The 16234-nt window shown below is 37.7% G+C and overlaps 1 protein-coding gene across 1 annotated transcript; it reads left to right on the top strand.

Moving 5' to 3' along the window:
• The first annotated feature begins 63 nt into the window (after positions 1 to 63).
• On the top strand, positions 64 to 11845 carry LOC106171270 (peroxisomal carnitine O-octanoyltransferase-like). Its single transcript, XM_087014225.1, has 17 exons — positions 64 to 131; positions 427 to 541; positions 1115 to 1271; positions 1714 to 1838; positions 2705 to 2886; positions 3311 to 3438; positions 3709 to 3914; positions 4495 to 4608; positions 4994 to 5095; positions 5716 to 5799; positions 6393 to 6500; positions 7307 to 7437; positions 8111 to 8234; positions 8641 to 8719; positions 9047 to 9140; positions 9845 to 9964; positions 10434 to 11845. The coding sequence occupies exons 3-17, from the start codon at positions 1151 to 1153 to the stop codon at positions 10567 to 10569; spliced, it is 1854 nt and encodes a 617-aa protein (XP_086870351.1). The 5' UTR covers positions 64 to 131; positions 427 to 541; positions 1115 to 1150; the 3' UTR covers positions 10570 to 11845.
• The last annotated feature ends 4389 nt before the right edge of the window (positions 11846 to 16234 follow it).

Here is a 16234-nt window from a genome sequence, read left to right on the forward strand (position 1 = left end):
TTTGATTCTGATCAATATTTTTTAAAAGTAAATCTAAAACAATGTAACAACAGTTTACGCGAACTTGCCCAAACAATCAAGACAAGCTCACCTCGTTATAAGAGCGAGCGAGCAGCCGGCTTCTTTGATGTGTAAGTAATCGGTCCAATTTTGCAAAATATATTGTGACATCAGATCTGTCATATTTAGCTTATTTTTCTTTTAAGTGCGGTTAACTTAAAATAGTGGTTAAATGATAAACATAAGTTTGGATGAAACTTAGACCAGAAGCAAAAGTCAGTTTAACTTTGACAGGTCAATTGAGGTTTGTTTTGTTTTTGTCACTCTTCGAGTTTTGCAAGTTTTGTCAGTCTTTTTTCATCCTTGGTTTAAAGAAACCGATCATGCTAAATGTTCTGTGACGCTGCGAATTCACATTTATTTCAGTTTCTGACTTCATTCAACCATTCTATCTGCTAGATAGCCTTCCAGGTTAGGTCCATATATCTCAAGTCCAAAGTCCAATTTTGATTCAGGGTGCAAGGGACGACTGTATACTCAGGTAAATTTTCAAGTCAGCTTCCTTTTATTATCAGTATTTTTTAACATTTACACTGCTGCAATATATTTCACTGTATTCCATTTCTTTATGTTTGATGCCAATTGCTGTTTGCAAATACTGTACATGTAGAATTAAAAGGGAACACTTTACCTGTAGTTTTACTTTAAATAGACCCATATACTGTATATAGTAAGGTGATAACTAATGTACCCAGTTGGTCACCTGCACCCTGAGTTCAAGGGATCTCAGGCATGTTGATAGTCCTGTGAAACTAATAGATATACTCTGTGGATTCTTGACTTGATTCAACAGATTGAATAAATTTTTTATATCACAACAATACTGTAGAGAGCACTTATCATAATATTATTATTATTATTATTATTATTATTATTTATGATAATTTTTTTAAAGGAACAATAGATATAGGTATTAATAATTTTCTAAGATCAGTTTGTTTTCTGAATTTGGCTAAAATCTACTAGCAAAGTATATACAAGAAATTTATAAAATCTCCAAGCATAATGTGTACAAAAGAGAGACCAGGATTTTTATTTCATGATTCTCTTATAGGTCTTTCCCCTGTGCCTATGACGCCTCCTTTCAGCCATGACCTCCCCACTGCAGATGTATGTGTCTGAGAAGGAAAGAACCTTTGATTGTGAGGACAGCCTGCCCAACCTGCCTATTCCTCCTCTGGAACAGACACTGAAGAAATATCTGGATTCTGGTAAGGGTTTCTTAGCTGCAACACCTCAGGGTTATTATTTCCTGTTTATTTTAATATATTTTTTCATTAAATGTGTTTGCTAGCACTAAACAGTGATCCAACAAGTGTAAAATATCTGCAAAATAACTAAGGAAAGCATTGCGATATGAGATCATTTTATTTATTGTGGTTCTAGTCATATATACAGCAGGATACCATATTAGTACATTTAGACGTAACAAAAATCATGCAAAGGAGACGATATATACTTTAGATCTAAAGCATTCTAGCCGAGTACCTAGCTAGACTTAGGGTTATTGTTCACTTCACTGCTCTTCTTTTACTAATTACATAAGTATATAATTAGTAAAAAAGAGCAGTAACACTGTTACATAAAACATTTTTAAAAAATACAACTTTTAATAAGTGTTAAATCAGCTATTTTTTATTTCTTCTCCCATAGTCCGCCCACATTTGTCCCCAGAGGAGCTGAGAACCACAGAGTTCATAGTCCAGGAGTTTGGTCAGGGGGTGGGGAAAGAGCTACACAGAAGACTTCTGGACAATGCCAAACATAAGAGGAACTGGGTAGGGCTTGTGTCACCTGTGGATATTTTTGTTTATAAATTTATTTATAAATTTATTTTATTATTTCCTTTGTTTGAGTGTGCGTCATTGGGTTAAAAACTGTGACATGAAAAAAATGTGATATGGCTAGTAAAGCAAGAGAAAAATATGAAAATAATAATAATCCCATTTTACTTTGAATCTCCTTAACCTTTTCTAGTCACATTCAATTTGATGCATTGAATTATAATTTGCTACATATAGAGATGCAACACATGGAGCAGTATTTAAAAAAAACTTATGTCCCTCAACTTTCTCCCCCCCCTCTACCCCACTACCCCCCCCCCCCCTCTACCCCACTACCCCCCCTTTACCCCACATCCAGGTAAAATCCTCAGATCATCAGTAAGGCACACTGTATCTTTCCCATTATATGTTTGACTATTGCAAGAACAAACTTTCCTGACCAAAAATCCTTTGATTATCACCACTGTATTGTCTGAGGTATTTAAGACCGACCAGATGGCCTTGAGGTTAGAGTTTCCGCCTCCGAAGTGGGGGGGGACGTGGGTTTGACCAATTTAGGAGACATACTAGTCCTTCATAAATGGTACCTGCTGTCTCCCAGCTTGACAGTCATCATTTAGGGGTTGAAGCAGGGGTCTGGTCTGGCAGTGACGAAATGGCACATAATTCTGCACCCAGACTGTATCCGCCCCAGGGATACAAAAGTTGACAACTTTGCAGCAGGGTCTAAATGACCAGGCTCCTTTGAATAATACATCATTAATTGAATATATTCAGTTTATAAGTATTTTGTACAATACAACTTCAACCCACTGGGTTGATAAATTATTGTAAAAAATTCCCTACCATATTGATTTCAGTTAGAGAAGTGGTGGGAGGAATATGCCTACCTGAGGGGAAGGTACCCCAGCTCTCCCATTGTGAACTTTGCTGGTCCCGGGCCGTACAGCTTTAAGTTTTGGCCACCAAAAGAGGGCACTCAAGTGCCAAGATGTGCCATAACCACCTACTATACACTGAAATACTGGCAGATGTTGCGAAGGTTAGTTATCGTAATTAATAATTATTTATTTATTTTTGTTATCATTATTTTCTAGTTATCTGAGAAACTTTGGGTGTCCAAATGGCTGAGATTGTATTGGTGTGTGCAAGTGTGCTCTGTTAATGTATATTGTGTACAGTGTATGTTACTGTGCATTCTAGTGTGTTTATGCATGTGGTATATTAGTGCATGCTGTCACCTTACAGACATCTATAAAATAATTTAAAATATCTGTTTTTAAAACAATTGTTGATCTAAAAGAAAGTTTGAGTAATGGCATGTAATAAATGTACTCCAGAGTTCAAAATATATTTAAAAATGCTTAAAATTTTCAAGAATTAAGGATCAGAATTTACAATAATACGAAAATCAAAAATGCTGACCCGTTTACAATATGCTAAGTCAATCATATTATCACTTTCAGAGAGAGACTGAGCATTGATCGTAACAGTAAAAGACAACCGCTGAGTATGAGTCAATTCCATCGTGGTTTTAGCACTTGCAAAATACCAGGAGAAGAAGTGGACCATTTTAACTTTTATTTTAAGACAAGTGAGTTGGTTATCAGATATTAATTAAAACCAGTTTTGAAATTTAGAACTTTTTTCATGTTTAAAGGAGAAAATTTTGTGAACAACTAATTGGTAGACTAGGTTTATGCCTGAAAGTTATTTAAAAATTGTAAATTTTCACTCAAAAAATCATCAAGATAAATACAACTGTCATTCATGTGTACATGTACATTACGTAGGCAAAGTCATGAATCCTGTTGCATATTGTAAAGATGCCCTCACACAATAGCAAACCTTTTTCACAAACTAGAAAGAGAAGGAAAAACCCCAACACATTTCTTGGTGATATGCAAAGGGAGGATCTTCACTGTAGATGGCGTTGATGAGAAAGAGGAGCCCTACACCCCACCTGAGCTTGAGGCTCAACTCCAGTTGATAAGAGAGAAGTGTGACAGTGAGCCGAGGGGGCCGGGAGTGGGGGCCCTCACAGGGGCAGAGAGGACAGACTGGGCCAAGGTGAGGGCCCACTGTGGTCTTATAGATGATTTTAAGTTTAGAGCTTTTGAGTGTTAAAATTCAGAGTAGAATTAGAAAATTTTGGGATTTTAGAGTTTAAATGAAAGTGAGGAAGGAGAGAAAGAGTTTTAATGAAAGTGAGAGAGGGAAGGAGGGAGGGAGGGAGAGAGAGATAGAGAGGGAGGGAAGGAGAGGGAAGGAGGGAGGGAGGGAGAGAGAGAGAGAGAGAGAGAGAGAGAGAGAGAGAGAGAGGGAGGGAGGGAGGGAGGGAGGGAGGGAGGGAGGGAGGGAGAGGGAAGGAGGGAGGGAGGGAGGGAGAGAGGGAGGGAGAGAGAGGGAAGGAGGGGGAGAGAGAGAGAGAGAGAGAGAGAGAGAGAGAGGGAGGGAGGGAGGGAGGGAAGGAGGGAGGGAGAGAGAGAGAGAGAGAGAGAAAATGGAGGAGCCCTGTTTTTATAGAAATAATAAATACCAGAACAGACTGAAGTGCATGTAATTTGATATTGTTGAGCAAAAAAAAGGAAATTTTGCTTTTGTCATGTAAATGTTTGCCATAAAATTCACACTGTATTTTTTTTCACAGCTCCGGCAGCACCTCCTAGAGCTGAGTCCATGCAATGTCCGTAGCTTAGACATCATCCAGACTTCCATGTTTGTAGTGTCTCTAGATGATGTTCCTGCCAGTGATTTCACAGAGGTAATACAGATCTTTGTTTTGTTTAACACTTATGGAAAATATAGTTTAGATTTTATACCAACTTAGATAAATATGATTATATTATATCGGATTGCATAAATTATTTTTTCATAGCACTATTAATCCTCATTATTTTGAGATTTTTTTTTTTTTGTTCTTGTTTTTATATCGAGCTCAATATTTATCAGAAAAATTTCACTGTTCAGTCAGCTTTATCACATTGTATCAGGCATTACAAACAAATACAGCATTTTCAAACTTGAGATGTGTGAGCATTAATCATTTTAATGCCCATATTAAAGATCCTATAGCCACTAATTAATAACCCCAACTTAAAATTAGTAGCCACGAGCACTGACTATTCCATTCTCATGTTATGTTTTAGATGATGCAGCATAGCCTGTGCGGGGACTGCACCAACCGTTGGTATGACAAGTCTCTGTGTTTTATCACCTTCAGCAATGGAACCAGTGGATGTAACTGTGATGTAAGGAGATCAGTGCTTGTTATTTTACCACCAGTTTGTATGAGCATGAACTCTTTGGTATGCCTAATTAGCTTACCCAGCTGGTGGTACATATTCAAGAGGCAGTATTACCTCTCTGATCATCATTTTTTAAAAATGTATTTATTAAAGGTTAAATTATAGATACAGCTTATTATTTTTTTATCAGCGTATAGATTTGATAAAGCCTATTTTCTTTTGTCAAGAAAATAGCATAAAATTGACAAGCCTTATATACTAGTAATAATAACAATTTGAATGCACATTATAAAATAATTACAGTACATGGCATTAGATACTAGACAAATGAAATGCAGGTCTCTGGACACTAAGTGAAAATATTGAATGATTATCTCAACAATTTTGAATGGAAGATTTCCCATTATTAATAAGCACTTAAATTATAATTAGAGTAATGAAATAAAAGCAATTTTAAGATCCTTGCAAAATTATTCAATCAGGTATGATAATTATTATTCATTTCTGATTTTATGTGTGAATTCAGCTACATGTGTATAAAGTAAGAAATGTTTGTTAGCACATAATGGATATTATTATACGAAACAGAGAGTTCATGTTGCTAGGTTTTATCTTTTTTTCAGCATGCCCCATTTGATGCTATGGTGATGGTGTCTTTGACCTATTTTATTGACCTCAATGTCACAGAATGCAAGGGTAAATGGCAGGTAAGGGGCGGTGTTACGATAAAAAACATGGTTGCCCTCAGTCCAGTTATTTTGAAGAAAAGTTGCTGTAAGAGTTTTCTGATCTGTCAACTTTCACAATGTTTTTAGTTGAGAGCGGACTGAACGTTAGGCAACTTCAGGATGTAAAACCTAATTCAGTAGAATAGAGCTTTATGGCCTATATTTATCAATTTGTTTACCCCTGGAGGTTGTGTCTAATTTTTATCATTTCACTTTTTTAGGGAGGGAGAAGGGTGAGGAGGGAAGCCCTTAGAAGCTAAACATGTACCCCCTCCCCGACCTCCGTCTAAACTAAAACTGTGCTCTAACAGTTAGATTTCACCTTGTCTTTAAAAGTATACAGTGAATGTTAAAACTACAAATAGCAAGCAAAGTCATTTCTATGGGAATTTCAGTCCTTCGTTAATTCCCTCAGTTACCAAATTGAATTTATATCATATTCCACACCAGTTCTATTTGTTTTCTTTGTCTTACTTTAAAGAAAGATTGAATGGATTGGGGCTTTGAAGCCATCATCATCTACAATTCAAACTCATTTTCTTTATTCCATTTCTAATTTTTTTTTCTTTCAGGGGTCCAAAGAAGTAAGAATTATGAAACCACCAGAAGAGTTGACATTCCTGTTGGACGGGGACATATATCATGGAATAGCAAAGGCAATAGAGACTCATGACAAGTTGGTAAGTGGTACTCAGGCCTGTCAACCCCAGCCTGCAATGTTATCAGGGGCGGATTGAGGCCTTCGGGAAGACAGTCAAATTTTCAAGTTTACATTGACAGGTTTTAATTTTTTTTCTGTCAGAAGACGGTCAAAAATAGAGGATGGATCAACAAAGATAATTTGGAAGACGGTCAGAAATTAGCTCTGGATCCGCCCCTTGTTATATGTTATTGGAATATGCAGACAATTTAAATAAGGCATGAGTGTGATAAGACAATCTGTGCATCTGAATCTTTTGCTGCTGTCCAAGGCATTAGACCTTTATTTAGCAAAAATAAAATAAATAAATGAATTTTTAATTACATCAGTTTTTCCTTAATTAATAAAGTATATCCTCACTGAAACCATTTACAAAATAACAACTACATATTAAGGGACCATTCCCACAGATATTTGAATTGATCAATCTCCACGGGGAGTCCCTCTAAATTGGTATCTGCTGTCGACGAGGCTGACGTGCAAGAAAGTTAATTGCCCCCCTAGCTGATTCGGTAGGCGTGACAGACATTTAAGCCTCTTAAGCTGAGAGCAATTTAGCGTGAATCCCCAAGGAGTAAGGTCAATCCAGATGGATTGATCTGCCTAAAGAAAATAAGGCTAACTGTATAATGTTCAAACTAGTTATTATTAATAATTATTTGCTATATAAAGGTCTTAAATTAATTGCATGTCTTTAAAAACTATTTTATCAGGTTTTTATCAGTTTGAAGATTTAAAATGTGTGAATATTGCACGACTGCATGTTGTTCCCGTCTTTCATTCCAGGCTAAGAATGTTGAGTGTTTTAGTCCCATCTTCACTGGCTATGGCAGGAAATATCTACGCAGTCGCAAGATTTCCCCAGACACACATGTTCAGCTTGCACTTCAGCTGGCTTACTATAGGATGCACAAGAAGTATGTGGTTTCATGCCCGTAGCCAGTAAATTCATAAGGGGGGTTCTTTTTATGAAAAAGTGGATTTTTTATTATGAAACTTATGTGTACCTAGATCAAATTTTACCCAAAATGGACCTTTTCCTGACAAAAGGGATGGTTCTTTCAACCCCCCCCCCCCCCCCCCCCCCCCCCCCCCCCCCCCCCCCCCCCCCCCCCCCCCCCCCCCCCCCCCCCCCCCCGCGTACAGGCCTGGGGTTTATTACATGGAATGGCATGATATTGTGGGGAATTTTTGCAAATCTCAAAAGTTGTTTTGTTATATAAATTTGAAAATAAACGTGGTTGAGAATTGGATATTTTAAATAATGTAATTGCTGCATGCAGTTGTGCATTTTGATCAAATAATATCATTTATATTGATTTATCAAAATTCTCTTTTACGACTACACATCTTCAATCATTGTCTCCTGATGGTACATGTACATGTTACAGTCCAATGAACTTGTTTCATCATTGATATTGGAGATGGGAAGAAACTTCTCCAGGGCAGACCAGTTCCCCATTTAAAATTGTGTCACCAAAACAGAAAAAAGATAAGCTCTCAGGAATAAGATAAAAATTTTAATAATTTTAGCTGTGAGCATTAGTTTTTAAAACATTTAAGTATATATATTGTTGATGTGGACTCCAGACCTGCTCCGACCTACGAGACAGCGACCACCAGGCGTTACTACCACGGCAGGACAGAGACGGTGAGGTCATGTACCATGGAGGCTTTGAGGTGGAGCAAAGCCATGATGGACCCGCAGCGCAGTGTAAGCTACATTGGCTCTCTTTACACCTTGTGCTATACCTGTCTGTTTTGCACAATTTTTAAAGATTGTCATATTTTAAAACGGCCCAGCTATTATTTAAGTCATGTAAATGCACTCCCTCCCCCCCCCTCCCCTGCCCCCCATAATAGGACTAGTCACAATGTTTTTTTGTTTGTTTTTTTTTTTTTTCATAAGTTTGCCATAAGAAATTTATTTTCATTAGGCAGTCATAAATTAATAATATTATAGCCATGTTTAATTTATATAATACTAAAAATCCCCTTTTGATGATAAAGCTCATTTTAATGAGTATTAAAATACGACACTCAAGTTATATGATAATGATGATTATATGATTGTTGTGAAGTGAATATTTTTGTTTTTATTGATAGACTGGTATTTTCAGGTATTAGACAGACTGAAGTTGTACAGGATTGCCTCTCAGAAACATGCCAAAATGATGGTGGAGTGCCAAAATAACAGTGGTAATTAGCAGCTGAAATTCCTTCTAGTCTCGTAATATGTCATTCTTTGCACTGGTAAATTGTATGTAATTTGTCAGTTATTTGTTGACATTTATTGTATACAGTTTTTGTGTAGTTTATTATTGTAATATATTATTTTTTGTATCTAGTTTATTGTATAGTGTTAACTGTATATACTCCATTGCGTAGTAGTAATTGTATATAATATACCCCGGTATTGTATATAATTTATTGACTGTGTAGTATTAATCATATATAATATATTGTGTAGAATCTATTGTGTATAATTTTATTGTATATAATATATAATGTATATTGTCCCTTCAGGTTGTGACCGTCACCTGCTGGGTCTGTACCTGACCAGTTTGGAGGCTGGGATGTCAGTGCCCACTATCTTCACTGACCCCGCCTGGACCAAGAGGTAATAACCCTTAGCATAATTTTAAACTAACTATTATACTGCACACAGACTTAAAGCTGTGGATATGTAAATATTTTTGTGTAGTTTTTAAACTACAATTAAATTGTATATTATATATTGTGTGTAATTGTATTGTGTATAATTTTGTTGCCTGTGCCCACTCTCTCCACTTACACTGCCTGTACCAAAAGGTAATGGCTACCATAATTACTGGGGGAAAATTGTGAAATTTACAGATACTGTGTCTTTTAGGTAAAAAAAATTTTGAAATGTGTACATTCCTATTGGGTGGTGGCAACAAAATTAAAAAGCAGGCTACTCTTTAGTTCTGTTCTATGCAGTAAAAACACCACAAATGCTATGTAAAGTTTTGTTATGAACAGATTATCATGAAACAGGATTAAGTTCAGTGTGGACTGTTAATATTAAAAAAAGAACTTAGAGACTGTAATTAAAATACAGTATTAACATTGCCTCTTTCTGTTTCAATTCAATAAAGCTTCGTTCGATTTCAGATAAATAAAATAGCACAATCAAAATTTTGATCTTTCATTCAATGTTCTGAATGGAAATGCGAGATGTAACGCCTTTCACATGTAGAAGTATGATACCCCATTATTTATCAGGGAGAGGTAATTAAAATATAAATAGGGTCTGATCAAAGGCTTTCTATTATAATATGGACCTTGCTTTGTTGATTTCAGTGGTGGAGGTGGCAACTATATCCTATCCACCAGCTTTGTCGGTTATACCACAGTGCATGGCGGTGTGGCCCCCATGTGTAAGGATGGCTATGGAGTGTTCTATAGGTTTGGACCAGACTGGTGAGTAGTGTGTGTGTGTGTGTGTGTGTGTGTGTGTGTGTATGTGTGTGTGTGTAAGGATGGCTATGGAGTGTTCTATAGGTTTGGACCAGACTGGTGAGTAGTGTGTGTGTGTGTGTGTGTGTGTGTGTGTGTTTGTGTTTAACGTGTGTATGTGCATGTGGTTGGGTGCATTTGCCTGAATGTTTGAGGGATGAGGTGTGTGCATGTGAGATCATGTGTGTTTGCAGGTGCCCAGGTTTGTATGTGAGAAAGGATGTGTGTGTAATAGTCTGTGTGTTCCTGTACCTGCATAATTCTTAACAGACTCAATATAGTAATTTCAGAATAATTTTGGATCACCAGTGCCAGATATCTGTCTTTGAAAACAACTGATAAGATAAAGATACAGTACAGTACAATACAGATAAAGATTCATCACAGTGTATGTGTTATCTCATTTCTACAAGCTCTCACTTTGTATTTCCAGTATCGTGTTCTTCATGTCCAGTTGGATCAGTGATGAGTCGACCAGCTCCAGAGAATTGTACGAGAACTTGAGACAAAGTCTGCTAGATATGAAACACATGGTGGAGAGCCCTGAGGCGCAGGCAGCTAGACTTTGAACCCATTCAGAATAGAAGGTCCGAGGATCTTCTGATCCTTGGATCAAATATGGCGGACTCACGTGAAAGAAGAGACAAATAATCCGCTGACAGTCTCCTGAATGGCCTCTTTGAGTCCACACTTCAAGAGGAGCAGATGGAAGTGGTTTTCTGGGTCTTCCAGAAGACAGTCAGAATTTTTCAAGCTTACATTGACGGGCATGTATTTTTTGCTGTCGGGAGAGGGTCTAAAATGGAGGATGGATCAATAGAGATACTTGGAAGACTCTCAGAAAATACACAGTATCTCTGGATCTGCCCCTGCTACAGACATTCTACAAGAATATTAATTGTTACTTTTTTATTCTGAGTGATTTTCATGGACGTGCAATTCTGTTTGGGGGTACTAAATTGTTATTTTTTTATAAAGTGAAATGTTTTCATTGTCCTAATGTGCATAAAATTTGAATTCTTGTTAATAATTATGATAAAAATGATAATGAGGTTTCATGAACAGTTCCAATGCATAAAGACCTAAAATAATATGTTACTCAGTATAAATCCTTGAAATTTCAACTACTCTTTTTAGCTATCTTTTTCAAGATTTGTCACATTACCAGGACATATCTCATCAAAATGTACTTTCTAGATTGAAGCCAAAGCTTTTTTCAGAATGTTCGGAAACAACATGTTAAACGTAATGTATCACCAACAAATAATTATTTTTCAAAATTATAGACAGTCATTGTATAAATTTTGCTTAAATCTAATGAGGAATAACTACTAGTAGTGCTATAAGGTCTTGTATGGAGTTTTATTTTAGTGTATAAATTAAGTTCAAGGTATGCAAAGGTAAATGCTAAAAGACCCTTGGGAATATCCTGACAATAATGTAGACTGTGATTTGATTGTCTTTCGACCTAAAAGGCTGTAGCACTATCTCAGAAATTTCAGTATTAATTTATAATATTTTTGTACCAGTTTTAATGATAGGTCATTCATGATGCTTAATACTTAGATTTTAATTGAGGTTAGTAGGTTACCTACTTGGTCATGTATCATTGGGTAGCACTGAAAATGCCTTTACTTGGAAAACTTACTTAAATGTTCTAAACTTCTTACCATTTCAGTAGGTTCAGAAAGAAGTCAGAGCTCAGGATAATCTGATGTTATACATATATATATATATATATACTCCTGTAATAAACCAAAACTACTGTCATTTCACAGACTTCAGTGTGCACATTCTGAATTTATTTTTAACGTATCTCTGTCGGGTTATGATATTAATGTAAAATGGTTTAGTGTTCATTTGTAGTTGTTATGTTCAACAAAAGTATATTACAGTCACTACAATGCAGTGGTGGATTTAGGGAGGTTTCATGGGTGTCCTGAACCCCCCTTTGGTTTCTGAAAAAAATCACACCAATGGTCCCCTTGTGAAATTAGAACTTTGAGTGCATTCCCATAGATTTAAATCAATCCATTTAGATCGACCTAACTCCCTGGGGGTTCACGCTAAATTGATGTCAGCCGAGCACGCACAGGAGTTAATTACCCCCTTACAGCTCTTAGTAGGCATTTAAGCCGTAATCCAGTGAGACTCCTCACAGGGATAGATCAATCTAAAATCTGTGGGAATGGGGTCTTTGACAAGCTGAATCATAGTTCCTAACCATACCAAATGGCACTGTTCGCCCTCTAAAATACCAAGAATTTCCAGTTGAATTGAGATGAGATTTAATTAATTACTGTACCCCTGCAGGGATGACGTGGGGAGGCGTGAAAGAGGTGAAGAGACCATTACAGGATTAAGCGGTCTCCCTTTCATGTAGGTCTGCCATATTTAGGCCGTGGACCAGCTAGCACTCAGTTCTTCTCATTCTGAATGGTCCCTAATTGACTAACTGGTGCGTGAACTTTCAGAAAACAGTTTATATTACTAATGGCCAATATTCAAAATTATGTAACCATTGTGCATTTGTACATCTCTCCTGATTTACAACTTGGCTTTACATGATGCTGCTTCGGAAATAACTGACAAGTAGACAAGGCGGGATGAATGATTGCCAGCAAAATTTCTCTGCACTGAAATTTGAATTGTTTTTTTAATAATAATAATAATATTTTATTGGAATATTACAACCCGAAGGTTGAAGTTTTACATAATATATATACTTTATTTATTTATTTATTTATTTATTTATTTATTTATTTATTTAAATGAAATGAATGTATGTGAAAGAAGCCTGGTCATTTTTGCCCAATTACACTCTACCTCCCTGTGGAGGATATCTGTAAACATCTGGATACCATATTAGCCGATATACCACCTCATAAAATGTTTCACTGAATGGACAGATCAATTAATATTACTTTCGAGTTACGGGGCCCAGGTTCTTCATGTAGCAGGATGCAGGATTCCTACAACACTTCCCAGCAAGATAGCACTTCACACTATTTTTTAAACGAGTAAGCAGACGCCGTTTTATAGAAACAACACGTAAAGGGGTGCTTACTGTTAATGCTCTCTCTCCGTCTCATACATGTACATGTGTAAGTGCGTTTTTTTTTTAATGAAGAGACACTCCCCACTCTAAGCGTACAAACGAATCCATAGGTAGCATTTTGGCTTTCCAAACCACACAGAAAACGAATTATGACAAATTTCGTTCAAATGAGGTATTATTTTAATTTCATACTTCCTTTTAATGTAAAAAGCCACATTTAATTTGTATTGTTAAAATGCTACTTTATAATAAAATGCTTAATAAGTTGAAAAGCATTATTAGGCAATATATCTTAAAATATCCTTTTATTTTGGACAAAATTTAATATTTGTTAAAATCAGCAGATGGAAAAGACGTTAAAACTTAGCGTCCCGATGCCCCCAGTTTAAAAATCCAACCCGTCGGACTGTTAGTTTTTAAAAAGGCCCCGACGGACACTGATCTGACTGAACATGTACTGTCGCGTCACACAGGTATTCCGTTTCACGACATTTGTACGTTTTTAGTCTATAAATTAAAAATTTTGATCATCACAAGCATCATACGAAGACTATAAGGTTTAAACGTTTTGTGTCCCATTAAAGACCCCAACACTTTCTGCTATATAGCTAATTTGTACTGATTCCTTGGGACTCTGAGCTGCCATTTCTTGTTCTACCATTTCTGTCACACCGGTTTTTGTACAGGTCATCACTGGCTTCATTCCAGAGTATGTTTTTTCGTTCGTTGCATGTATGATCAAAGACATATCGTGTATGAAGAAGGTTGATGAAGAGAGCCGCGATCTAATCACTCGCTACTGGGAAACTTCCTCCTATGCATTATGCCGTGCATAAAAAAGTACACTGGTTGATCAACAAGACGGCGGTGATCTCCAACTCCTGAACTCTTGTTGACGTGGAATACTACAAATAATAAACTAATTATTCCAATTAACGTGACGGTTATGTCCTACCGTGACTCTAAGTATTCTTGTTTACCAGCGCCAAATGCACGCTGCTCGAGTGTATACCTCAAGACTTAGGGTGCATTCCCAGAGATTGAGATCGATCCAGAGATTCAGATTTAGATCGACCTAACTCCCTTGGGGTTCACGCTGAATTGCAGTGTCAAGCGCGCACCACAGTTAATTACCCTTTTACAGCTTTTAGTAGGGGGGACAGACGCTTAAGCCGGTTAAGCTGACAGTAATCTAGTGAGACTCCCCACAGGGATAGATCGATCTAATATTTATGGGAATGGGGTCTTAGGCAAGGCCGCCGACGTGTTTCAGTAATTACTTGCTCAGCGGCATGAAATCGTATCTTCCAAGAAGAGTTGGAGATGTATAAATGACCAGCAAACGCTGATCTGCGTCACTTACGTGCAACGACTGCACAGAGATTTCGAATTCAAAAACATGTTGATCATCCGCCTTTCTTTATGCGCGCTGATATTTGTTCAGCTTGCCCATGAAAATGGTCAACTTGCCGGTTTAGCCCAAAAGTCGCCCAACGTTGAGATTTGGACGCTTGCGGGATTCACGAGGGATCCAAAACATCTTAGAGATGGAGTGCAAGAGATAACCACTAAAAAGGCGCCCATTACTGAGGGAAGAACTCGCAGGGGAATCACACAAGAGTTGTCCACTGGTGAGGGTAGAATTCAAGAGGGAATTACACAGAAGTCGTCGCCCACTACTGAGGGGGGAATGCATGTGCACGTCACACAAGAGACGCCAACCGCTAAGGGTGGAATGCACAATGAAGTCACACAAGAGTCCCCCAGTCAAAAGGATACATTTCGAGAAATGTCTGACAACGGCAGTGAAACCTCTTCTTTCCCAGACGTGACTCTCACGCCGTATAGATGGCTCTGTGCAAGGGGAGGTAAATTCAGGATCCAGGTCCACTGCTACTGCGATCCTGTGTGTGTCCTGTATGGTGACTGCTGTTATGGGATGACAGAGAATGCGACTGTCTGCGCTGCTTCTGTCAGATTAAGAAGGACACACGACACAATGCAATCTGCAACGGTTTCTGGAACCAACGCAACAGATTCTCAAAGTGACAGCACCACCTCGACTCCATCCCCTAACAAAACATTTTCTTTGATACGGGGGAAAAAACAAGTCGACCCTGTGTCTATCTCCCTGGCACATAAAAGCTCCTGTAGAAGAAGTCCAACATTACATCGAAAAAACCGACAAACCACATTACCCTTTGTGGATAATTTTGGACTAATGTTTTGGATGGTGGACCAGTGTCCGACGTCTTGGCTGGAAGAGGAAAGTCGTATGAAGTGCATTGATACCTCAAATACTAGCCTCACAGAGGACGCGCTCTTGTACCAGCCAGTCACCGACCCAGATACAATGATAACTTTCAGAAACAAGTACTGTGCAACCTGTAATGGTATCAAGGAAGGCGGGGAACCGTGGGAACTCGTCGTCTATTCCACTAAGAACGTACCATTTGACTTCTTTGCAAATTGCAGCTCCTCGGATTGCGTGTTAAAAAAACTTGACGATGGCGGAAGTAATGTCATTTTCGAGCCAAAACCGGAATGGCATTTACGAACGTGCTTCAGGGAAGTTGGGGACGATGCCTTCGGTCCTTGCAAGTTCAGTTTTATCAATGGAAGCGTGCGTCGTGTACCTCGTCCACTCCCCCTGCACTCAGCTTTACGAGATGCCTGTATGGCGTACAACAACCCCGTTGTCTTTGGCGGTGTTGATATCAGTCACAAGAACTTCCACTGTATGGTGTGTTATCTGGGTGATTTTCTACTCTGTGAAGGTGAGTGGTATGTTTAAATATATAAGAAACGTCATATGTGATCAATTAGAACTGTACATTCTAGGCGTGAATAATTTTCATTAAGCTTACTTGCCTCCCTCGTAACCTCGGCGAGCAGGATTGTGGAACCTTAGAAATAAAATACGCTTGATGAGAATGTCATTTTTGTTTTCTTGAGGCGTAGTTTTGGCATGTTTTCCCTAGATAAATGGTTTAATTCAATTTTGCCAATAATATCACAAAGAAAATGGCTAAATGTAATTGATATTGCCAAGATTCATTTTTTGCTGTGCGATATCTTTTGAATCAATTTATTTTTGTGGACATTACATAGGTAGGTCGAATTTCAGTTCAAATAAGTTTTTATTTATAATCCGGAAAAAGCAAGCATTGATTTCA

This window comes from Lingula anatina, chromosome 5, assembly GCF_051362555.1.
Source record: "Lingula anatina isolate TDL-2025a chromosome 5, LinAna3.0, whole genome shotgun sequence".
Classification (NCBI taxonomy): domain Eukaryota; kingdom Metazoa; phylum Brachiopoda; class Lingulata; order Lingulida; family Lingulidae; genus Lingula; species Lingula anatina.

Coding starts and splice junctions, on each gene's coding strand:
- LOC106171270 (XM_087014225.1), top strand. CDS start 1,151: ATGACCTCCCCACTGCAGATGTATGTGTCTGAGAAGGAAAGAACCTTT. Junction 1,272..1,713: donor GAAGAAATATCTGGATTCTG/GTAAGGGTTTCT, acceptor CTTCTCCCATAG/TCCGCCCACATTTGTCCCCA. Junction 2,887..3,310: donor TACTGGCAGATGTTGCGAAG/GTTAGTTATCGT, acceptor TATCACTTTCAG/AGAGAGACTGAGCATTGATC.